Here is a 26,653-nt window from a genome sequence, read left to right as displayed (position 1 = left end):
AAGACGTCTGACAAGGTAGGAGAGACGTCGAGCACAAAAACCCCGAAAGGGCCCCGAAAAACAGAGACTGACTCTCGAAAACCAGAGTCTAAGTCCTCGAAAGGAACACTGGAGCCGAAAATTTCGACGACCGCGAGTGGATCCAAGGATGAAAGGCCCAGCGGGTCCTTCGAGAAGGACTCCCAGGTGCCGAAGGCCGCCGAAAAACAAAGTTCGTCAAAACAGGCCCAAGAGGTTGGGCGATCGACGACGAAGGACAAGGTCGCGTTGACGCAAGCTCCGTCAAAAAGGCCAGCGCTCGACGCCGAACATGCCTCCGAAATGGAGAAGAAAAAGAAAAAGCTCGGGGCGGAGATGGAGAGCATCCTTCAAAGGAAGAAGGAATTCGACGAGAAGATGAAGAAATTCACAATCCCAACGAAACCACCAACGGTTATCGTCGAGGTCGAAGAGCAGGACGAGTTAGACGCCGAAGAGCAGTCGAAAACTCCCGAAGAAGAGGAAGATGATCTCTACTATGAGGGAGAAGAAGAGGAGGAACAGCAATCGAACTACGGCTCGGCGCAGTCGATGACGCAAGACCTGGAATGGCAGGACCTCGACGCCGAAAATCCGGAAGAGCCCGTGGAGACTTATCCTTCGAGGCCTTCGCCGCCAGATGATATTGGGGCTTACAACATGGTCGTAAAGAGCGCGGCTGCAGCTTTTGGCGTGAAACTAGGGGAGGAAAAACCGAAAGCGGACTTTTTACTCGAGACACTGCTCCCCATCCAAACTAGGAGCCAGTTCCTCCCCATGCTTCAGAGTGTCATGAACCAGGGGAAGGAGGTGTTCAAGGACCCTGCAACATGCAGATCCATCACACCCAGAACAGAGAAAAATATAAACACTCCTCCCAGGACCCTCCATACATCAAGGGATCTGTCACAGCAGACTTCATTATCGCATCTACAGCCAGAAAAAGGGCCAATGTTCCGGCAACCTCGGGACCACCTCCTGACAAGGAGAGCAGAAGGAGAGAAACGCGGCAATGCACTGGCGCATGGCGAACTCCAATGCACTACTGAACAGGCACCAGTACCAACATTGGGACGAAATGGGGGACCTAATCAAGCATCTCCCCGAGCAATACCAACAAAGAGCTTCGCATCTAGTGGAAGAGGGGAAGAATATAGCAAATTCATGCCGCAAAACAGCGTTGGACGGGGCAGAGACATCAAGCAGACTGATGGCAATAGGAATCACTGAAAGGAGACAGGCCTGGCTCAGAATTTCAGCATTCAAGCAAGAGGTACAGAACAACATCCTGAACACCCCTTTCAACGCAGAAACGCTGTTCGGGGCACCAGTCGATGAGAAACTCACCCAACTCAAAAAAGAGAATGAGACGGCGAGGTCCATGGGGGCCCTGCAATTCAGAGGGATGAGAGAGGTACCCCGACACGGAGACCTTACGGAAGGGGAGGAAACCAGCCGGGAACATCACATCAAACATTCCAGCAAGGCCAGCAAGGCGAGGGTCACGGGCAACAGGGGCAGCAGAAACAGAACTGGCAGTACCAGCCTCGGGGCCAGTCCTTTCGCAGTAGGGGAAACGGACGAGGCCAAAGAAGAAGAGGGGGAGACCAACCCGCCTCAAAGTGACTTCGCACGGAGGAGAGTGCTCACCCACAACATCCCTCCAAGGGTAGAGCACAAAGGAACCAACAAAAGAGGGTTACACGAACCAAACGCCTACGAGCATGCAACACCAGTGGGCGGCAGACTCCGATTTTTCCTCCAAGAATGGAGAAAAATAACAACAGACAAATGGATACTCAACATCATACAGTACGGATACTGCATAGAGTTGGAAAGGAGACCTCCAAACAAAAAAAACAAAGAGAAGGGAACACTCAGGACAAGAGCTAGCACAACTCGTAGAGGAAGCACTACAGCTACTCCAAAAGGAGGCCATAGAACCAGTACCATTCAAAGAAAGGAACAAGGGAGTGTACTCAAACTACTTCCTGGTACCAAAGGTGGAGGAAACACTAAGACCCATCCTGGATCTACGATTCCTAAACAAGTACGTAAGGACGCAAAAATTCAAAATGACATCCCTACAGGAATTACTCCCACAAATGATAGACGGAGACTTCATGTCCACCGTGGATCTCAAAAATGCCTACCTGCACATCCCAATGAACAGGCAGCACAAGAATCTGTTAAGGTTTACCATCAACAAGGATCACTACCAATTCACAACCTTGGCATTCGGTCTAAAGTCCGCACCAAGGGTTTTCACCAAATGCCTTGCAGCAGTAGCAGCGTACCTGCGGAGGGAAGGGATTCACTTGTATCCTTACCTCGACGACTGGCTAATAAAGGCAAGTTCACGCGAAAAATGCGAGGAACACGAGCAGCGTGTCACAAGAACACTAACAAAGCTGGGGTTCTCAATACACCGGGGGAAATCATCAATGGAACCAGAACAAGTGAAGATCTTCCTGGGGGCGCAGATCAACACCGTAAAGAGAACGGTGATGCCCAGCGAGAAAAGGACACTAGCCCTGCTGAAGGAGACGCGCCTCTACCAGAAGGGGCGAGCTCTGACAGTGAGAACAGCGAGCAAGATCATGGGGATGATGGCGTCATGCATTCACCTAGTTCCCAATGTACGCCTACACATGAGACCATTCCAGGAATGGCTGCAACAGCAATGGTCACAAGCAAACGGAAGTTGGGAGGATCTAGTGGTTGTAACGCACGCAGTGCAAGAAGAGATAGCATGGTGGAACAGGGAGAACATAACAATAGGGAAGCCCTTAACACCACCAAGCCCAACAGTGACCATCACCACAGACGCATCCCAGATAGGATGGGGAGCACATATGAACAAGCTCAGAATGAGGGGTCTGTGGACTCCAGCAGATGCGGTCAGACACATCAACTATCTGGAATTAAAGACCGTACTGCTAGCGCTGAAGGCCTTCCAGAAAAAACTGTACAACCAAAGGGTGTTGATACAAACAGACAATACTACAACTATGTTCTACATAAACAAGCAGGGAGGGACACAATCGTTCCCCCTGTCCAACCTGGCACAGGAAATTCGGAGATGGGCCATCACGCTCAAAATAGACCTGCTGGCCATACACCTACCGGGTAAGGACAATGTAGAAGCAGACTGGCTCAGCAGGCAGACTTCAGCATCCCACGAGTGGGAACTCAATGGGCAGGAAACGCAAAAACTATTCAAGAGGTGGGGCACACCGACAATAGACCTTTTTGCAACACACCTGAATGCAAAATGCCAAAACTTCGCATCCAGACAACCAGGAAAACTGTCCCAGGGGAATGCCCTATGGATAAGTTGATCAAGAACATTTGCCTACGCTTTTCCACCGATACCACTGATACACAGGGTACTCAACAAGTGCAGGACCAGCAACATGACGCTGATCCTAGTGGCAAGACAGACATGGTACTCACAAATAGTGGAAATGGCACAGGGGCCACCACACAAGTTCACCAAAAGAAAAGACTTACTCTCCATGCAGAACGGAGAAGTTCTACACCCAGAGCCAGAGAGCCTCTGCCTAGCGGCATGGCTCCTGAAGACATAGAGTTCGCACACGTTAAGCTACCTCAAAGCACTATGCGAGTGCTCCGGGAGGCAAGGAGACCGACCACACGGAAATGCTATGGGGAAAAATGGAAGAGGTTCACACTGTGGTGCAGAAAAAATAAACTGCAAAATAAGTTGACAAAGGAATCAACGGTGCTTAGATACCTCACGCATCTACTAAAAGCCAAACTATGTTCGTCTTCGCTAAGAGTCCACCTAGCGGCGATTTTGGCCTACACACGAGGTGAGATGGGAGAAAGTTTCTTTACGTCACGAGTAGTAAAGAGATTCCTGGAAGGGGCAAAAAAGGATAGCGCCACCAAAGAGGATTTCGCTGCCGGCATGGAACCTCAACATAGTCCTGACGGAACTTATGAAGGCGCCCTTTGAGCCCATCCACAAGGCCTCACTACAAATGCTGACAATGAAAACAGCCTTTCTGGTAGCAATAACCTCGCTGCGCAGAGTGAGCGAACTGCAAGCGTTAACGCTGCAAGAGCCCTACATCCAAATACACAAGGACCGAGTCGTAATGAGGACTGACCCACACTTCATGCCTAAGGTCGTGTCAGCATTCCATATGAACCAAACTATACAAATACCTAGTTTCTTTCAAAACCCAGCCACAAGCGCAGAGAGGGCACTACACACTCTAGACGCTAGAAGAGCGGTGATGCACTACATCGAGAGAACAAAGGAGCACAGGAAAACCAAGCAGTTTTTTGTGTCCTTCGCAACCAGCTTCCTGGGTAGACCAGTAACAAAAAGCACCATCGCGCGATGGATCGCACTAACGATACAATTCTGCCATAAACAGGCAGGGCAAGAGCTAACGGAGGGGGCACGGGCCCACTCCACAAGAAAGAAAGGAGCAACGATTGCCTTTCTGGCAAACACACCCATTCAAGACATATACCTGGCGGCAACATGGGCTTCAGTGCATACGTTCACTAAGCACTACTGCGTGGATATACAAATGAACAAGGAAGCACAAGTAGGGAAAGGGTGCTTCAACATATATTCAACGGCCAATGCTCATCTTCCACCCAGCCGCCACAAAGATGACAAACCGCTACAAAGTCTATGCACAGCATAGTGAATCCAGAAAGATTCACGCTGCAAAACGAATAGTTTCTTACCTGTCGGTGTAGTTTTGCAGCTTGAAGATCTTTCTGGATTCACTAGCGAACCCACCCACCTCCACCAGAAAGATGAGGCAGGAGAGGAAGGTGGAAGGACAGAGAGTAAAAGAACAAAAGAATAATGAAAGTGGATACAATGAAAAAGAAAATACTAAAGAACGCCTAGGGTTCAAAAAAGGGAAAAAAGAACCCGAAGATGGCGCCCCAAGGTGGGACTTCCGCAGGAAGCATGCCGACGTCACGAGAAGTACACCAAATGGTGGGACGTCGACGCCCACCTGGGCTACAAAAAAAAAAAAAAAGACAAAAGAAAGACTACGATCCCCCGGACTCAACCACCAGACCGCGGAATAATGCACAGCATAGTGAATCCAGAAAGATCTTCAAGCTGCAAAACTGCACCGACAGGTAAGAAACTATTCGTTCGACAGCTTGTGTATGGATAAGGCCAGGGGCGCGCTGCCCTGGCCTTGACGGGTGACTGGCCGGCATGGTGAAGAGGGAGCTGGGCCTGGCCTCCACCGGGGAACGCCGAGCAGGGAGGAGGAGCCAATAAAAACTGCCACGCTCTCAGGCTTAGGGAGCTGGCATTACCAGGCACCCACACGGCCTCCCTTACTAGTGGCGAACCCATTCTGGAGGAGACCCACATTGAGAGCGAGTCACTATAATGCCTCTACCTGCTGGTACTTGCAGCGATGAGGAGCGAGACCTGGGATGGTCTTGGGCTGCCAGTGTGATGTCAGGCACGGGGTGTGCTGGGGTTGAGTGGCACTGCCCTGAGGAGCCGGCTCTAAAGCGAAGTGCTGTGCCCCCCTCCTCCACCGCCCCCGGAAGACCCTCTGGGATGCAGAGAGAGGCCTGGGCTGGCCTCTCTCTACCAGCGATTTGGACCTGGGTGGACGGCACTGAGCCTGAACACTGCAGCTGGGGCAGGTGAAGCTAACTGCTGGGGTGAAGTGCAGTGGATCAAGAGTGAGGTCCTGTACTGCCCCCTGCTGTGCCCCCACCACTGGAGCCAGACCTGGGCCTGCCTGGGAGTTAATGAGCGACAAGGTCATGTGGGTCTGCTCTGTGGGGACTAGACGCCTCTGATTGTACGCCTTGACGACATTGGGGACGTGGCAATAGTGTATATGTGGTGGCGTGGGAGAGTAGAGAAGAGGTGCACCACAAAATACCTCATGGCTCCCCATTGCAGCAAGAGACACTCCCACTGTGGGTAACAAATGCCACATTTAGTCCACTGTCATTGACTGAATTTGCGCCACACAAATCTGCAAAGCAATGGGATTCTACTGAGAAGTGCCCGCCTCCCTGGGACCTTCTGGCTGTGTCCTCTGCTGGAGCTGGGCTGGGCCTCGTGCCTCTGGGTTGACAACAGTCTCTTTGGTGGCGCTGGGTTTCGCCCGATGGAGGTGGGTGATGGGGCACTCGAGGGTCATACTCCTGCTCTGCGGTGACCGAGAAGGCTTTGGGATCTATGTCTGGCACTATGGACCGCTTAACATAAACATAACAACATAACATGTGTATTTGTAAAGCGCACGTTCACCCAGAGGTCTCTTGGCGCTGAATAACAGATGTTCATTGTTACCCAACTCAATGGTACTCGTTTTATCGACCTCAGATGGATGAAAGGCTGAGTGGACCCGCCGAGATTTGAACCTGTGACCATGAGGTCAAACACAGGCCCCTGCAATGGACGCATTGGTCCACTGAGTCACCAGACCCGACATAATCTTACAATCTGGGACCGTCAGTTTGTCAACTCAGACACAGGCCTCGCGGACCCTACTGGACAAGTCGCTCAGTGTCGAGCCCGCCGGCTCAATAGCCAGTAAGCTGGATGCAGTCCTCTTGGCTGTGGATCTCGCTGGAGCAGACTAGGTCCTCATTGGAGAACAAAATTGACGCTGTAGTGACGGAACTTAACCTACTTCACGCGGACCATCACAAGTTAGCAGACAAAACTCGCTCCATTGAAGATACCCTGGGAGAAGTTATCCCCAAGACCAGTGATACAGAGACTTCGCTATTTGAGCTGTCTGCCTGGGTACATGCCCTGGAGCACTGGGCTGACTACGCCGAAGGGCGATCCGGGCGAAATAATATACGCATGGTGGGACTACCAGAGGGAAAGGAAGGAAAAGACGCTGCTGCCTATATTGAACGTTGGATTCACGGTCTAATCCTAGCTGAGGCACTGTCACACTTCTTCTCACTTTAGAGTGCTCAAAGGGTTCTGATGAGACCCCCCCAACCCACACCAAGCTCAAACCCAAGGCTCTTACTGTTTCCCCTTCTGCATTACAGAGACAGGGACTCGATATTACAAGAAGCTTTAAACTCTTGTCTATAAAAGTGGATCATGCCCATGTCATGCTATTCTCAGACTACACCATCGTAGTGTAAAAACAGAGGAACTCAATCTTGGTGGTGAAGCGCCACCTGTGCACTCTTGCCCTCAAGTACTCTTTATTGTTCCATGCACGCCTACGAGTGGTGGCACAAGGGAAAACGCACTTCTTTGAAGCCCCTGCTGTGGCTTGGGAATGACTGGACTCTACGAGCTTGGATCAAGCAACTTCATTCCCAGAGCTTCCTGGAGGAACTCAAGGCTCGGCAGCCCGCTGAGGCTGTCAAGAAAAACAGCGCAGGAACTGCGATACAAGAATGGAACATGCACCCAATATAGAACATACTATATTGGACCAGTGAAGGGCGCTGCAGATGACGGCGGCTTTGTGGGACTCCCGATATGCATTGGAATCAGGTGACAACCTCGCAGAGCGTAGAAGCGACGAGGACTCTGGTGTTGCCACTCCTTCTTTCCCTGCCTCACCTGTGCCTCCTGAAGTAACTCCGCAGACAGTGGATTACATAATATGACTGGGAGAAGACTGCGCGGCTCACTGTCTATCCCCGATGGGGTCAGGAGGACATGAAAGTAACTCAATGAGTTTCACACTGTGACCACAGAGTAATGTTTAACATAACCATAGAGTAATGTTTAACAGGATAGTCACTTAATGTTTGTGGATTATGTATCCCAATGCTCTCTTGTCTTTCTTTCTTCTGAAGGTTGAACTTTGCTCCCGCTTCAGAACTGATATGCAGACAAAAATGTGATGTATGCGCTATATTGGCATTGCTTGCTACACTGCCTTGTAGGGGACACCTTTCCATGTGCTACACGCCCCCTGCCATATACAAGGTTTTGCAGCGTGAATCTTTCTGGATTCACTATGCTGTGCATTATTCTGCGGTGCGGAAACGTAGTCTTTCTTTTGTGTTTTTTTATTTTTTTTGTAGCCCAGGTGGGCGTTGACGTCCCACCATTTGGTCTACTTCTCGTGACGTCGTCATGCTTCCTGCGGAAGTCCCACCTCGGGGTGCCATCTTCAAATTCTTTTTTATGCCGTTGGGTCTGGATCGTCAACGTGAAGCTCCAGAGTTTTTTGCAAAGAAAAGAAGACAAAGCACGATATACAAGCTTGTGCTCCTTCTTGCCTTTTTCGCCTAAGGCGCAGTAGCTTGGTTCATGGTACATCAGCTTTTATGGAATCATTGAAGTCTGTTGAATTGTGTTTGTTTTATGACTGTTTAATTATGATTTCATGTTTAGCTGTGTACACAAGTCTACTGTTACATTGGTTACTCTACCCGAACCAGGTATTGGCTGATATGTCAACTCTCTATTCATCCGCTGATGCCACACACTCCAGAACCTCCCCTAGATATGCTAATGGCTTCCACTAACATATTTACTTGGAACGTTCGGGCATTCACACACCTGCGCACAGATACTCTATCTACTCCTATCTCAAGCGCCACTCAGCTCATATCACCCTCCTGCAAGATTCACACTTGACACTCATTGAGATTACCAGACTCCAGGCGGGGGCAGCTCTTTGCTACTAGCTTCTCTGCTTTTGCCCGGGGGACGCTGGTGTGGGTTAGCCTGGAGACTACCTTCGCGGCTGACAAGTTTGACATTGATGTGGAAGGGTGATATGTATTAGGGAAGGGCCGCCTGGACAGGCGACACATACTTTTGGGCTTTTTCTGCGTGCCAAACTCTGACCAAGCCGCATTCTTCAATGCCTTATCTAATACACTATCCCACTGGTATGGGTTACCAAGGTTAATAGGCGGTGACTTTAGTTGTAGCATTGATCCGGCTCTGGATCGGCCGTTCCTCCCACTCCCGGGGACGCCTACGGTTCTGGCTGCACAGGCGCCAAGTGATTGGCTGGAACACTGGCAGTTGGTGGATGTCTGGCAACACCGCCACCCTACAGAAAGAGTCTACTTATACTTCTCTGGCTCCCACCAGCTACATGTTCGACTGGATAGACTCATATGTACATCTTCCTTTGCCTCATCGGTGTCACAGACTGACTATATGTGTCGGACTCACTCCGGCCACAAACCGCAATTTCTGCAGCTGTCGTGGGACACTGACATGCCCACCATCCCCACATGGCGACTACAACTGGAGACAATGGAGGATCCTCCTTTCCGGGAAGTACTGAGCTCTATCATAACCGATTTTTTCTGGACCAACAATCGCACAGCGTCCTCGCACCTCATAGAATGGGACCCTCTCAAAGTAGAGTAACGGGGGCACTGCTTGGGTTCACAGTGTGGTCTGCACAGATCTATTGAAGCAGATCTCAAGTGTGTTGAGAATGGGTTCCTCCGAGAGGAAGCCTGAGTGGTGGCCACACCAGCTGACGATGCCAGCTGGCGAAGCAATGGGCAGAACAGAAATCCCTGTTGGAAAAACTGTGGTGATTAAATTACACAGCACACTTTGCTCACACACATGGCACAGCTGACTGAGCAGGGTGATTATTGGCCTGGATCATATGCCAGGGAGGCTCTTGAACACCCATCATTGCGCGCTGCTCCTCTATCTGTACGTTACTCTACAGGCAAAAAGAGATACATGCCGATCTTATATGACACTACTCAGACCTAAATCAGTCATCTCCCGTGACTACCCAGGTCGAGATCTGTTTATTCCTTTCTGCACTGGAACTGCCATGCATCACCCCTGAAGAGCAGGCGAAATTGGATAAACTGCTCACTCAAGTAGAAATTTTGCTCAGTATCCGGGCTCTTGCCACTGCGAATACTCCGGGCCCTGACGGGCTGCAAGCTGAGTTTTATAAAACCTATGCCACACTGCTCGCCCCGCAGTTGAAGCTATTATATGATGCCTTTTCAGCTGCCACTCTCTGTGATTCCCAGCGCGAGGATCTACTTGTCTCCCTCCCTTAACCCAATAGGGATCCGGCTGAAATGGGGTCATACAGACCACTTGTGCTACTCAACACAGATCACAAAATCCTGGCTAGGGTGCTGGTGGCCTGCTTAGCTCCCTTAATTCCGACCCTGGTACACCCGTATCAAAACGGGGTCTTGCCAGCACGTAACACCTCATTAAATCTCCAAAGCTTTGGTTGAGTTCAGGCTTACTCTCCACACTCTTGGGCTTGGGCTGGATGCCTGGTGCTAGATCTTGAGAAGGCCTTTGACTCGCTGGAATGGCCGTTCCGATTTGCGGCATTGCGCCAATATGGGCTCGGAGGGCGTTTCATACATCTGGTACAACTACTGTATTCACAGCCTCTCATTAGGGTCAGGACTGGTTAATTAATTTCTAGCTCAATATCGATCAGCCCTGGCACCCGGCAGGGGTGCCCTCTCTCGCCTTTGCTATTCTCTCTGGCAATTAAACCACTTCCCGCAGAACTTCTCAGGCAGGACAAGGACTGGGGCATATGGCTGGGCGACACCCTCCCTTTAGTATCCCTATATACGGCCCATTTGCTGTTGTACCTCCGGGATGTCCATGCTGTACCGGGTGTGATAGCTGAAATACTGCATCAATTTGCAGGACTGTCGGGCCTTCAGGTAAACTGAAGGAAGTCCTGCTTATTTCCTTTTGTGTCGGACCTCCCGGATCCAGGCCTAACCTTTAACGAAACGGTGGTACCCTGGCAGCCTACTACGTTTCTGGGTGTTTGTATGTATCGCTTATCAGACGATCTATTCGACGGCAACCTTACGCAAATGATGTCCCCCATTCGATCTCAGATGGTGTCCTGGAAGACACTGCTGTTATCTATGATGGGTCGGATCGCATTGTTGAAGATGGTGATCCTTCCTAGACTAATATACTATTTTTTTAATTTGTCCATTTACATACCAGCTAAATGTTTTGAGACTTTGAACAAAAAATGCGCAATGAACAAACTGACACGCTTGCGAGCTCGTTGGGAGGAAGATCTTAATTGTCCCTGGACAGCTAGAGAGTGGACAATGATCTTGGCAGGAACTACACACATCCCTTGGAATATGAAATTTTGGCTCATACAATTTTACATCATACATAGAGCATACCGTACCCCTGCCAAAACGAATCAATATTTTCATCGGACAGACGCTGCTTGCCCCCGATATGCACTAGTTGGGGCTGACCTGCTCCACATGTTATGGCACTGCCCTGCCTTACACGCCTACTGGCAAGATGTCATGACCCAATTATCCTCCTGCATGTAACGTCCAGCATTACACTCTTGGGAGGCGTGTGTGCTGGGCCTATTCCGTAGAATTAAAAAAACTCAAGAGCACTTTCCGTATCCTTGACTTCGGCTTTATAACTGTTAAGCGGCTTTATTACTCACCTGTGGAAGTCCCCAGACCCTCCCCCAATTAAGGCCTGGATACAATCATTCCTTGTGTGGGCGCAGGCGGAGAGTACGGTACTACACAGGGAGGACACCCTAGGACTCCGCAAATACTCAGTAGCTCAAAACTGGGACGCAATACTGGTAGATTTCCAATCATCGACACAGGCACCAGAGGAGGCCGCACACGATTGAGGAGAGGGTTGGAGTTTGGGAGACGAAGAGGCTGTCCCATATTAGCAAAGATGTTAGGAGCTATATTCACCTTGTCACTGGTGGCAGACATGCGAGAGGGTGATGCTGCTCTGACATCCATGATCATGAACATGCACCGGCGCTGCTGGTTGTGGGTGGGGGAATGACACAGTTGTGTATCACTGTACTTTTAGACTCTAGTTGGTCACTTTGGTTGAATTTTTCTTTTTAACATAAACAACAATCTTGCAATGTACGCTAGGTCAAAACGTTGTTTTGATGCCTTCACGTTATATATGGCAAATGTTGTGATAGTACAGGTGGGAAGGGGGCAATTGCCTCTGGTAATCCTGGCTTCATATTGAAACTGTCATTTGAAGAATTCTACATATCAGATATGCATCTGTTGTACTCAGAAGCAGATGATATGTTGTTTGCTGTAATGTCATATTAGTTGTTACTAGAGATAACTACCAAAACGCAAAAAAGAGATTCAAATAAACAAATGAGCCATGATCCTCAACCTCCTAGTTATACATTTGTATGTAAAGATTGATGAACCAGCATAAAATGCTACATTCGCACAAATGCACATCAAACTTTCTTATAAGCCCTCTTCCTGTTGTGCTTTATAGTTATCTGTTCTTCTGCTTTTTTCAGGTTATTAAGGATCCTCCTCCAGCACCAGCACCCCCACCAGAGGTAAGTGAATAAAAAATAGTTGACAGATAGAAAATAATTTATAAAATGCCCTGACAAATACTCTTTATGTTGCAGAAAGTCTGAGTTGTAAGATTATTTGTAGATAAAATTAATTAGACCCTAGAGATGGGGCTTCCAACCTTCCAAAGACACAGTGTACATCATTTAAGAGATGCAAGGTTAAAGTTCTTCCCTCATTTCTAAATTGAGATGACTGTCAATTATCAGCAGTGTTTATTTATTATGCACAATCAATGTCTGTCTTCTGATCCTTTATAGTGTCTGCATTCTGTTCTTGTTTTTCAAGTCACTAGAAAACTTCCATTCGAACATCATTGAGGTAGTCTTGGTGTAAAATCTAATCACTGCAACATCTAATCCCAACAGAAAGTTCCAGAGACCCTCATACTGTGCATTAATTTTGTTATTTGCTTTTATTTATTCCACTATATATCATGCAAATAGTATTACAATTGCAATGTAGTTCAGTTAAAAAACTTTAATTTAATTTTAAATAAAAGTTCAATTCCAAAATACACCATTCATAGAGCTTTAAAATTGCTTTCAAGGGGACGTAATAAAGTGCATACATTATGTGCAGTTCAAAGTGGGGAATACATAGGAGTAGATAGCAACAACACAAAGAAACTGCAGAACACGCCAACAGCAAGCAATTCTAATATAAAAATCTGCTAAGGGACCACCAAGAACAGAATTTGAAAAGAAACCTGTTTGGTAAATTATCTGACTGGACAGACATAAAACATTAGATGACAGAAATAATAACCAGTTATTCTTAGTTTTACATGCTATAACTACTACTTTCAGAAAGGAACTAGCTCTAAAGCACACCTCAACATTATCTTAAAGTGGCAGATAGAATCTGCTCTGCCTGTACACTGAGGGGCTTATTTATGAGACCTTTCGTCACTTTGGCACCGCCGGTGCGTCACTTTTTGTGACGCACCAGCAGGGTAAAAAATTTGCCATATTGCATCATATTGACAAAGTGACGCATCTTGGTAGATGCGTCACTTTGTAAACCCCTGTGACACATTATGCCTGCGCCAGGTATAATGTATGCAGGGTGGGAGTTCTGACGCAAGTAAGCCTCGTAGAAGAGATGCAGTGAAATCTACGGGCCTTATTTATGAGGCCATGCATCACTTTTACACCACCGGTGCATCACTTTTTGTAACGCACCAGTGGTGTAAAAGATTTGCCATGTTGGACCATATTTACAAAGTGACACATCTAGGTAGATGCGTCACTTTGTAAACCCCTGCGTCACATTATACCTGCGCCAGGTATAATGTATGCAGGGGGCATTCCGACACAAGAAAGGGTCATAGAAGTGACGCAGTGAAATCTATGAGATTTCACTGCGCCACTTCTAGGATGCAAATGCGTCAATATCTTACGCCTGCCATCCAGCATGTCACAAGGAGGGCGCAATGAAAAGTGACGCATCGCTGTTTTCATGCAGCGATGCGTCACTTTTCATAAATGAGGCTCTAAGTGCTTTTAAAAAGGTTTTAAAAATAAGTCAAAAGACAGCCTAAAAAACATAAAATATAAGAAGAACCTGGGAGACACCGTCACAGGGGCAAACCGGCAAGCTACTACTAAGTAATAGACAAACTGTCCCAGCCCTAGAGCGAGCCTAGAGGGACCGTTCCCACCGAATTAAAGGTAGAGCTAGATACAGAACTATAGCGCTAATTACCCTAAATTTTATATAATCCTGGACTGAGGTCTTCGCTGAGTCATCCTTTAATCTCTCAGTCCCCCTAAAAAGTAAGCTTGCCCAATTGTTTGTCTTTCTTAGGAAGAGACCCCGTTTTACCGAACAATTGCAAGAGGTCAATCTTACTTAAAGAATCCTTCACGTAAAGGAACAACGGTAACCTAAACCCATACTTACAGGCTAGACAGTCCTTAATAATCTCCCTATTGAGGTCTGCTTTATGCGAGGTCTAAATTGATACTCAAAGGTTCCAAACACACTAAATCTGATACATACTGCAGTGACAGCTCCAATTGCAGAATATAGTGTGAGCTGGCTGAAGAAACTGAAAGGAGTCGTCTGCAGACTCATTTTTCCTCATACTTAAGCGATGATAAATTGGATTAGCTCCAAACACCAGCCCCATAGGAAGCAACTGGAACACACTGAGCTTTATAAAATGACAGTAAAGGCAGCATAGTTTTGCGGCCTTGAGGCTGCGGTACATTTGGTATGGCTCCTGCAGTTTTGAACATCTTTAACAAGCATTCCGAACCTGAGTTCGCTAAGTACCTGAAGAGTCAAAGTACATTTGTAGGCATGGGAAACGGTTAACCCCAGTCAAGATGTTACTACCAATGGGTACATTAAAAATGTTCATATTGCCTAGGCCGCAAGGCCTTAATATGAGACTTGCTAAAATTGGTAACTAGGAGGCACGGCCAAGATGGTGGGCAACTGAGTCGTTTTTCCGAGTCTTCCATCCACAGCACCAAACTGTCTGGCATGTACTATGGCACATCTGGCTAATCTGCCCGATTGGCGAGCTCTGGCCAAGGGAAGCTGTGGAGCACCAGCAGAATGAATACAGAGGCACACCGCTAGTGAAACAATGATTGCGGGTGGGGAATGCGAGGAGAGCTGGGGCGGGCCATGACAAGATGGCGACACCCTGGCCCGAAGCCTACTGAGACTAGCACCCAGGGCCTGGGCCTCCTCCTTGGAGATAGTACTGAAGTGACCAAAGCAGGACCCTGCCACACTGACGACCTACAGAGGTGGTAAGTCCCAAGTGTGCCCTACACCTCTGAGGGGCCCGGCATGGCCTTTTCCCAGCTGAGGTCTTCCCTGGCAGCGCAGAGAGAGGCAGAGCACCGGCACCTGCCCCCGACCTGAACGAATAGCCTGCACTTGTACACAGAAAGGGCACGGGGCACCATAGAAGCTCCTCTGAGGCTGGGTGTTCCCTCCACCAAGCAAAGCCCTTGAGCCACAACCACACAACTTGCCTCGCCTCGGGTATGGACTAACAACATGAAGACCCCACAAGCTGGTGACCTTGCATTGTAGCCAATTGGCCACTGGCCGTACAGGGTCCCCTGCTTGTGGTGACCCCTCGGGGATCGGAGGGGGTAGCAGACCTTTCCCTCTCTCTCAGCAACAGGTGCCCCATTCACAATAGAACCTTTGAACACCGGACGAGGGAAGAAGGATCACAAACATAAAGACATGCTCACTAAGTCCACTGGGTCCCAGACTGGAGATCCCATAACACTCACAGGTTTGGCAGCTACACCAGATGGTGATGAGGTGGACACACCAATTACTGTCCCTTTTTGGAGGTGGTCTTTGCTTCACTTCGGTATGATCTTCAGACGCTCAAGAAAGATCTGTCAACTAACCTTAAAGAGGTCCAACGAGACCTCGATAGACTGGGTGACAGAGTCTCCTCATTGGAAGACAACAAAGCTAGACGAGATGAGGAGACTGAACAGTTGCAGCAGGAAGTCATTTGACTCAAAGACCAACAACTTGACCTACAAGCTCATGCCAAAGATTTAGAAAACAGATTGAGATGCAACAATGTACGCATCAAGGACATACCCACTGGGGCCGAAGGACCTGACAAAACCCTCTACATTATGGAGCTCTTCTGTTCAATTCTGGAGTTTTCATCAAAGATGGACATTAAGCTCGATAGAGCACATAGAGTGGGCCCTAATAGACCAGACTCTGCGCCACCTGCATTCATGCTGGTGTATGTTCATGATTTTCCACTAAAGGAACACATCCTGTGTGCAGCTACAGACCAACCCCCCATACAGGTCAACGGTTCTAAGCCGATTCTTTATTAAGACTTAGCTGCTTCCACACTCCAGAAGCGCAGAGAGTTTTGCCATATTACTTCCAACCCTCGGCATCTCATACCCGCGAGGGCACCCCTTCCAACATGTTTTTCATCTGAATGGCAAACTCCATCAACTTTGATCCTTCGAGGAGGCCTGTCAGCTCCTGGATATTGACATACCCCGCCAGATGCTTCCCAATCTGACCAACGCAAGAGAGGGGCATACAGAAGTCAACGATGGAGGAGCATCTGGGCCCAGTGCACAGGGCTCTGCCCTGACCAAACAACTATGGCCAGAGAATGTCAGGCACTGTTGGAGACACTCTCCGGAGACTCTGTGGGCATAGATGCAACGTGATCCTGGCTGTGAAGTTATTTCTTCTACCATTTAAGACGGGTGGGTTGGGGCGGGGCGGGGGACAGGGGATGAGAACTACGAGCCACTACACACTCCCCAATACCTTTTTCTAGTTGAGTCTTTCACCCTAGACAATAACTCTAGTGTACAGTGTTATATTGGTTGTTATCTTTGTCTTCAGCTCTTTTCTGTTTACTTTGGGAGGGACCTACTGACTGCGGTCTCACTCTATTACTAAAATGAGACCTTCTCTTTCTTTCTCATGCTTCACATCACAGAATGCACCTTGTCACATAGTGATCCCACAGAGAGCTTTTTATTTCAGTACTATGCAACATAACCTACGGTTTCCAACCCTTAATGTGAAGGGTCTCAGCAACCCTGTTAAGCGCTTGGTCATGCTCTCATATCTAGAACACTCAATGGGGCACATCTGCTTTCTCCAAGATACACATTTACTCACCAATGACTGGCACAGAATGCACTCCAGGGCCTTCCCACACCAATTCTTCTACTCCAACTCCTCTAAAACTGCAGGGGTGGTGTTCCTCATGTCTAGATCCTTTCAAGGCAAGCTAGGCCCCGAACAGAAAGAAATTAAAGGCAGATTGCCAGATCAATCGGTGTCACAGGACAATTAATGAAGTACAGGAACACTCGCTGTGGCTGAGGTTATGGCTACCCATGATTATCTGGTGCTCCTGGGTAATGACTGAAATCTGTTTTTTAGCATTGATCTGGACAAACCTGCCCTGCACCAAAGTCAAACTGGGGCTCTCTCATGGGAGGGTGCACCTTGGCTGAAGAAAATGGGTTTGAGAGACATTGGGCGTACTCTATCCACAGACACACAACTGCACATTGTACTCCCATACGCATAAAACATATGCCTGCATCGATTAACTCCTATGCACACCAGACACTCAATTTATGGTTGCGGCGTCGGAGATGGAGCCCCGCTCATTGTCGGACCACACGGTAGCGTCCCTCACTCTAACCTTTTTGCCATTGCAGCCTCCACCCAGCATCTAGCGGATACAAGGCACCCTCCTGCACTGACCTGCAATCATTAAGCAAATCAATAAAGCATTAGTGGATTTCCTTGAAATAAATGACACCACAGATGTCTCCATATCTCCACTGTGGGAAACCCTGAAAATTGTAGTTAGAGGTGAATTAATCACTATCTCCGCAGCAGACAACGAGCTCTGCAGTGACAAGAGAGAGCAATTGTCCAGACAAGTCCAGGAACTCAAACATATTCACAAATGTACTGGTGTTCCCCGAGTTTGGCATCAGCTGGAGGCCACCCAGACAGAACTGGCGGGCATTGATCTCGACAGAGCAGAATATGCTGCTTTTGACTCTGCCACTCCTTCTATGTTGGTGAAGACAAGTGTGAACAGCTCCTGGCTAATAGATTACGAGTGCAGCGACAGGGCACTGGAGTTCAGGCTATATTAAACGCAGATTGCTTGGAATGTACTGGCAATGCCCACATCGCCTCACTTTTCAAGACTTCTACAAAGAGCTATCTGCAGGGCAGGACCTACCGGAAGATAGTTCAGGTCTGTACCTCCAGAGCGCCAACAACCCGAAATTGACACCAGCACAGTCGTCCCACGTCAACCACTCACTTTTGGTTAAAGAGGTTTTCTCTATCATTGCCAATAAGAAGTTGGGTAAATCGCCGGGCCCTGGCAGATTCCGTGCACTTTTCTACAAAACGTTCTACACAACCATAGTCCCCTCCTAACCCGACTATTTAACACCTAGAGTCTGGGCTCGTTCCCGCCTTCTATGTTTGAGCCTGCCATTGTTGTCATCCAGAAACCAGGAAAAGATGAGTGCTATTGCACTTCGTATAGGCGATATCCCTTTTAAATATCTATATCAAGCTATTCACTAGAATTCTGGCAGCCTGCTCAGGCCCCCTCCCACTAAACCTCTTTGCTCCGGGCCAGGCGGGTTTTGTTCCCCATCACCAATGTAGCGATAATACAGAATGGATTCTACACTTAATTGACACAGCCCAGCGTTCAAACCGAGATCTAATGCCATTGGTTTTGGACACTCAGAAAGCGTTTGATCGGGGCCGTTGGCCATACATGGAGGCTACACATAAACACTTCGGATTCGGCGAGCGCTTCTGTTCATAGGTTCTCAACAACCATGGCCATCTGGTCTCAACTGTTAGGGTGAATGGGCAAACATCCACTCAATATCCTATATACAGAGGTGCGCACCAGGGATGCCCTCTCACCCCTGCTTTTTGTGCTCTACATGAAGGTTCTGTCCCAGAGAGTACACAATAACCCGGTAAATAAAGGGATCCTTTTTGATGCAGAAGAACACCCCATCAGCCTGTATTCTGGTGACATCCTAATGGCCCTGGAAGAGCCTTCTATCTCTATTCCAGCCTTTCTGAATGAACTGAAGGCCTTCGGGTGAGCAGCGGGATTCCGAGTGAACGTGCACGAATCCAAAGCCCTCAATCTTTCCCATACGCTGGCCACACAGTTAACCCTTTCATGTAGCTACCTGATACAATGGGAAACAACTTCCATCCCTATCTGGGTACACAACTAGCTCCCACTGCTAAGGTGACTGCTTCCCTCATAAGTTGTCCCAACAAATTAAAACAGATTTACCCAGATGGATGCCATATTGCCAATCCTGCCTAAGATCCTATTCCTCTTCAAGGCTCTGCCAGTTGAAACCCCCCCACATGTACCATCCAGCTCTTGCAACGTGAAATGAACCACTTTGTGTGGGCCAATGGCTGCCCCCGCATGCAGAGGGATCTAAGCTACAGACCTCCAAATGAGGGTGGCCTGAGCATCACAAATCTTTAATGCTATTACCGAGCAGCCAACTTAGGTTCCAGCTTGAATGGTCTCGGGAGGAATCTGAAAAACACTGGCTGTTCATCGATAGAGCGGTGGCAGAGCAACACCTGAGGAAAATTCTCTTTTTTGCATAAGACTGACCATCCAAGAAGCCTCTATTCCCCCCCTCACCAAATCTTCTCTAGAGGTCTGCGATCGAGTGAGTGAACGAAGAGGTCTGACTGTGTTCCCTTCTCTGCTGACACCGATAATTGACAATGTGGATTTCGTCCTCTGGTTAAATTCCACAGAATTTCAACATTGGCAACGAGTGGGATGCCAGTCGATAGGTCATCTGTTTAATGAGGAAAGTCCCCTGCCCTTTGAACAACTCTGGTCTGGATTTGCAATTCCTGAAACCAAGCAGTTAGACTACCTCCAAATTCGGCGCTGGTTGACATCACTGAACTCTACAGCCTCTTGCACCTACCCACTCTGGAGGTCAAATCGACAGGCCACTGACGTTGGGAGTTGGAACTAGGTGATTCACTGACCCAGGCTTGCCATGCATAAGGGTAGGAAGAGCCACCCTCCTCCCCAACTTGTGGATATTCACTGGTAAAACAGAACAACAGTCCCCTGCACACGCTAACAGTATATCAATTATATCAATAACAGTGTGACAAAAGCTTGAGTCTCTGCTGGAACATATGCTTCAGTTTATTCACAACAGCCTTAGCCAACATATGTCTCGTGGCGCTTACGGTTGTGCGCAGCGACTTCTTCAGGGCTAAGAAACAAACAATAGTACAGAATTGGGAATTAAAGGTATGCAACAATAAACTGAAGCGCATGTTCCAGCAAAGACTCAAGCTTTTGTGACACTGTTATTGATATCATTGATATACTGTTAGCGTGTGCAGGGGGCTGTTGTTCTGTTTTACCAGTGGATATCCACACATTGGGGAGGAGGGTGGCTCTCCCTACCCTTATGCACTGCAATCCTCACTCAGTACTAGAGTATACTTACCTGCGCATTGCCGAGGAGCGCCAATACTCTATAGAACCACCTACCAAGCAGTTTCATTTGAATTAACAGGGGGCTGCCCGGGATGCAATAGCTTTAAAACACAGTTAGTACATGATGAATAGGGACAAGGAAGCAGAGGAACTCTTCAGTAACCTTGGCAAGGGACTGACCATAGAACTAGACACTAGGGGGCATATGTAGGTAGCCTAACATTTACCATTCGGTATTTATGAAGTGGTAAATGAGATGTAGGTAATCCATCGGTAATATTTACCGATTCGGAATGGGTCGGTAATTTAGAATCGGTATTTACCGATTCGGTAATGATGCATACCTTCCCATTGATTCCTATGGGCCAGGAGGCCCATAGGAATCAATGGGAAGCCAGTCACCATTACCGAATCGGTAAATACCGATTCGGTAATGGGGGGAGCACAATCAAGGGTGGCAGGGTGTCACAGTGACACCCTGTTACACCCCTGATTCCTGCATGTGTGCACATGTGGCGCACATACATGCCCTAAGGGCATGTATTTCTGCCACATGGCACTGTCAGTCCAGCAAAATATTGCTTTTTGCAATGTATTCGGTATTTAGCACCAACATATATTTGGTGCTAAATACCGAATTATTTTCCCTACACATCACTCAATTGAGTGTCACCTACATATCATTTCAGGATTCGGTATTTACCGAATCGGTAAAATTACCGATTCGGTAAATTACCGAATACAGAAATGATCCCCCTACATCCCAAAAGCCTAAATAACGGTCGGTAACGGTATATTTACCGAAAATCGGCCGTTACCGACCGGTATTGGGCTACCTACATATGGCCCTAGGAGTGGAAACACACTGACTAACTAAAGCGTTGACTGTTTAGGTTCATATGTCCCAACTGGACACACAAGGAACAAGCATGCCTTAACTCTGGACCAGTTTATTTTATCTAAGAGTGTTATTATCATTTTTCTTAAAATACATCAGTTTTTCACTAAACAACTGAGGTGAAACATTTAAGACAGCATGAGTTTCCACAGGCTTGAGTAGGCAATATGAGCCAATCCTTCAAAGTTAGTCTGTCACAATGGGAAACTGACATTGGATGCTATTGATGCATACCTTTCATTCCCAATTCTGTACTATTGTTTGTTTCTTAGCCCTGAAGAAGTCGCTGCTCACAACCGTAAGCGTGGTGAAACACATGCTGGCTAAGGCTGTTGTGAATAAACTGAAGCGTATGTTCCAGCAAAGACTCAAGCTTTTGTCACACTGTTATTGATATACTGTTAGCATGTGCAGGGAACTCTTGTTCTGTTTTACCAGTTGATATCCACACATTGGGGTGGAGGGTAGCTCTCCCTACCCTTATACACAGTAATCCTCACTCAGTATTAGAGTATACTTACCTGCGTATTGCCCAGGAGCACTAATACCCTATAGAACCAACTATCAAGCAGTTGATTTTGCTATGCAAGTGCCCAAAACTAACCACTTACTGGACACGTTTACTAGATGATGTAGATACTCGCATCAACACCCAGCTTTTTAGAATTCCTGCTTCTGTCATTCTGGGGTTGCCCAACTCTCTCACCTTCCCTCTCAAATCCCGTAGGGGAAGACAGATTGTATTGGCCTTGGGAGCAGCCTTACAGAACTTCTTGACACATTGGGGGAGGGACAGATTCCTATGTACCAGGGCTGGCTTCAATGCCTCTGGTTTATACTAGGGATGGAGAGGTTGTCCCTCACTCTCACACCACAGGGCACTTCATATCCTGAACTACGGCATCTCTTTATTAGCTTACTATCGTCCGAATTTTGCAAGCTCACCTGCCCCAGATATTGCTGCTTTCTCCAACTAATGGAGTCTTTGGTAGACTCCAATCAAGACAGTACTTATTTGGATGATATGCTAAGGCACGAGAGACCATAATTTTCATCATACCCATAGTGCTGTGATTCCCGGGGGGAAGTAGTGAAATGTTCTGATTATTCATATCTGTACTATAGATGGTGAGCCATCTGAGCCCATGGATACGCTATTTTATTCTGTACTGAAAAACCAATAAAGAGATTTGAACCATAAAATAGGTAACTAAATCCAGTTCGTCCATGAAAGACACAAAGGAGCCTACCAATATATAAAGTGCATCAAGTACAGGCCATAAGTACTGCATCATCCTCATATAGTAAATCTGCAATACAGGTCAGCCCCATCAACAGGATGTCATCAGAGGCATTAGCTGAACAAGGTATAAGATTATTAATATACAGAGTACGCTATAACCGGGCCAGAATACAACTTTGGGGTACTCCCTGAGAGAGATCAAAATAGCCAGTCAGGTTCACCCGAAGTACTGTATCGAACTCTGGCAGCCAGGTTAATGGGAAGGGTGTGGAGAAATCTAACCAAAGAAACTTCAGCCCCCATATCCAGCAAAAGCAACCATAACGTTGTGCGATTAATTCAGTCAAAGGCAGTGAACAGGTCCGTAAAGGCTAGGTACAGTGGTCTGCACCTGGCAACAACATACTTTCTCAAAATAAGATGCAAATTCAGACACTGGTCCACTGTACCCAGACCGGCCTGAAACCTTATTGACAGGGGTTAACACTTTTATTTAGACCAGAGTTTGAAGCATGAAAACCCAACCCTGTCTAGGATATTCAAATTACTGTCAATTAGTGAAATGGGCCGGTAACATCTGGGAGCGTTTTGGTCTCCCTTCTGAAAAATTGCAACGAACATCAAGAGTGATCATGAGCTTGGAAACCTGTTGCTCAGAAAGATATTTAACCCACTGGTAAGCAGAGGGCCCAAGATATTGAGTTTACGGTTAATCAAATCAATGGGTATCCCATCAGGCCCTTGGGCCTTACCCCCCAAACTTTGCTCAATAGCCAGGCTGACTTCACCTAATGTGAGTGACAGACGTGCAGCACCCTCCAACCTTCTCAATAACTACTAGGTTATCCTCTTTTCCTCTTTTTCTTGATATATAGGCTGAAAGTGGGAAACCTACTCACTACTCGTAATGCTGTATTGCAGGATGTTAAACAGGGCAACCCTCTGACAGAATCTATTAACTGAATTCCTGAAGGTTTTACTGTGCTTATTGACCTCTGCAGCCTCCAACTGTTCCCAATCTGCCTTTAGCAAGTAATTTCTGCTGCCGGCAGTAACCAGCATAGCCTTCAAACATCATTTGAAGAAGATGGCAACAGGAGCTTCCTTGTAGGAGGAACCACTTTTTGTACTGGGAAGTGCCTTATTATAGTGCCTTAGGACATTATTATTGAACCAATCAGTTACTAGCGTATAACCCTCAATGAAGGTAGACTACAAGTTACATGTCGAAAAGATAATCGATTGTAGAAGGGCGTCTGCGCCCTCTAAAAATTGGCACTGGATCACCTTCATTAAAAAGCTGGATAATATTGACAACGTTGCCTGCTACTAAATAAGATACTAGCTTGGAGCCCATACAATCCAAGTCCACAAAATAGTCAAGTGTGGTCCCATCCTTCAAACTCACAGTATTAATCCTTAGTTTAGCATTAAATTCACCACATATAATACAGTTTGCTTGTGTTTCCCTCTCATAAGGGGGGACTTTAAGTTCCTCTATAAAAGAAAACAGTTTGGCAAAATTGCCACAGACTGCATTAGTAAAATCATTATTATAACAATTAATCCAAAAAAAATGAAAGCAACTAATAGGGTCGCTAATCAACACAGCTTGAATGGCAGAACAACTAACATACAATTCAACTACCAAGATACTAAGTGATAAATGTAACCAAAATGGAAGACTGCCCTCATCTCGGAGAAGAAGCAGTAGCTACAACTGTAAAACATGCAAAACCGTCACACAATAGAGGGCAAATATCCCAGGTCTCTTGGAAAAGAATAACATCAAAGCAGCCAATAACTCATCCAATCTGGATTGCTGATCTTGGAACTAATCTCTGCAATGTTCCAACTAATCTATGAGAGGTAGGAGGGTGCAAATGCACCGAGGTACCTCTCAAGACCAGGAAGATTTAACACTAAGGATGGAGCAAGAGAAACAGGCTCGGCCAAGACCTCAATGGGAGGAATGAGCAGTCATTTTGGAGCAACTTGAGCAACTTCATTGCGATTGGTTAAAGGGATGCCCACAGATAATCGTACAGTATCAGCGCCAGTAACAGCAAGATTAGCAGATTTCTGGTTCGGATTGCAATGGCTATCCTTGCAATCCAACAGGCCCCATTGATACTGGGACATGTAAAGGTTTAACATGGCCAGAAACAAAGTGAGATTCCAAAAAATAACCTAACGAGACCATCAAAAGCTTGCTCTCTGTATACCCGGCCAAAAGGAAAAGTCAACAAACCATGGGCCAGCTGTAGGTGCCGAAAATTAATGATGACACAGTCCCCTTCACAGTACTTGGGGATGTGCCAATCCAACCCACCCTATGTGAGATAATGATCCCTGAAGCAGCAGAAAAAGGAAGGGGCATATTATCAAGAACGGCGTTAAAATTATCGCCGCTTTAGCGGCAGGAAACTGCCGCTAAATTGGCGATAATGGGCTTGATAATATGCCCTTGTGAATTCCAATAGAAGCCCATGTTCACACCACAACATGGGCTTCTATTGGAATTCACAAGGGCATATTATCAAGCCCATTATCGCCGTTTTAGCGACAGTTTCGTGCCGCTAAAGCGGCGATAATTTTAACGCCGTTCTTGATAATATGCCCCGAAAACTTTTATTCCTAAACCAACCAATTCAATACAATTGCAATTCAAAAAAGGAATGCCATAAAAAAAATCTCTTGATGGCAGTCCTAACGGTACTATAGTAGTAGATGTGAAATATTGTGAACAAAATATGATATACCTTTCTAAGAGTCAGACACAACAGATCTATTGAATAGTGATAATGCTGACCATTAAACGGTACCAGAGAGAAATATGCAATGTCTCATGAAAAATCTTAACAAGCAACAATGCCAAATCCACTGGACAGAATAGTACAAACCTTGGCTTGAAGACATTGTTTAGGCCAAGGAAATCTAATATTTTGTGTGGTGTAAATCTTTTAACCAGATAATGTGCAGTTGCCCCCAAAATGGTAGGAAAAAAACTGACATATGGCAGGTTTGTCTGCAAACTTAAACATAAACCTGAGCTGGCTTTCTGGAGGTCAGGAGCCAAGCATGTTTGCTCTTTCAACCTTTATGAGGTGCAGAGACCCGAACTGAGGTCCACTAACCCATCGTGAATATTACTGCCCACAAGGGAGGGCCAGGGCATATTCCAGGAGGTAGAAACTTCTTCTAAAAACACACATTTTTGCAGCGAGGTCTGCAGTCCAGAAAGAAGTCCCATGGACAGTGGTTATGTAAATTACCGGTCAGACCGTTATATATATATAGCACACATAGAGCCTGATTACAAGTTGGGGTGTTATTTATTGCCCCTTATAAATACAGATACCACGGGGTACGTCATTTATCAGGTGCTAAAATAATGCTGATGTTTGCTGAGTGTAGCCCTACACCCTGAATTGCAGATTCTGGGCGAAGGGTGTTGTGTGCAGCAGGTGTAAAGGTGCCTTTCCCTGGGCTCTGTACCAACAGAGCATGCCCTGTTGGTACCTAGGTTAGTGCACAAGTACATAATTACAACACATGGCATGGGGTGTTGTCTAAAAAGCTCGAAACAAGGGATATTATGGTTCTCTACTAAGAGCAGTCACGGCTGCTGCCTGGAAGCAGCTGTGGGGCGGGTGGGGGTTGCGGGGCGGGGGTTAATCATTATAAAAATATTAAAATCACTTACCTCCTGGCCAGCCGGCACCGCCTCTCCTGCGTCCTCTTCCTGGCTTCTTGTAAGAAAAAGGAAGCACCAGGGCTCCCATGCGCCCCGAAGCCCATCACAACGTTGCAATGCAGCATTGTGATTGGTCTGAACACCATGACACGGCGCTCAGCCAGGGACTGTGGGGTAGCCATGTTCTCCATGTAGGCTGTAATGCAGCCTGCATGGAGAAGGGGAAAAGCACGTATGACTGGTTTGGACGGCCCGAGAGGGCCAACCAAACAGTTATTACGCACGCAGGAGGGTTGTTCCCTCCTACCCTGCTCTTCAGCCCACCCCCTCACGCAAGCTGCAGCAGCAGGAGGACACGATAAAATGTTAATAACATTAGTTATTATGAATTTCTTTTTTTCTTTC

At 47.2% G+C, this 26,653-nt stretch overlaps 1 protein-coding gene across 1 annotated transcript in view; it reads left to right on the top strand.

Moving 5' to 3' along the window:
- The window catches only part of ANTXR2 (ANTXR cell adhesion molecule 2), a 670,700-nt gene that overhangs the window by 559,164 nt on the left and 84,883 nt on the right, over window positions 1–26,653 (top strand). The window contains exon 13 of the mRNA XM_085625534.1: window positions 12,309–12,350. Within this exon, the coding sequence (XP_085481660.1) occupies window positions 12,309–12,350 (42 nt within the window). The remainder of the gene's footprint in view (window positions 1–12,308; window positions 12,351–26,653) is intronic.

The sequence above is a fragment of the Triturus cristatus genome, chromosome 9 (genome assembly GCF_964204655.1).
Source record: "Triturus cristatus chromosome 9, aTriCri1.1, whole genome shotgun sequence".
Taxonomy (NCBI): domain Eukaryota; kingdom Metazoa; phylum Chordata; class Amphibia; order Caudata; family Salamandridae; genus Triturus; species Triturus cristatus.
The sequence above is the reverse complement of the archived record's forward strand: the minus strand, read 5'-3'. Positions and strand labels throughout refer to the sequence as shown.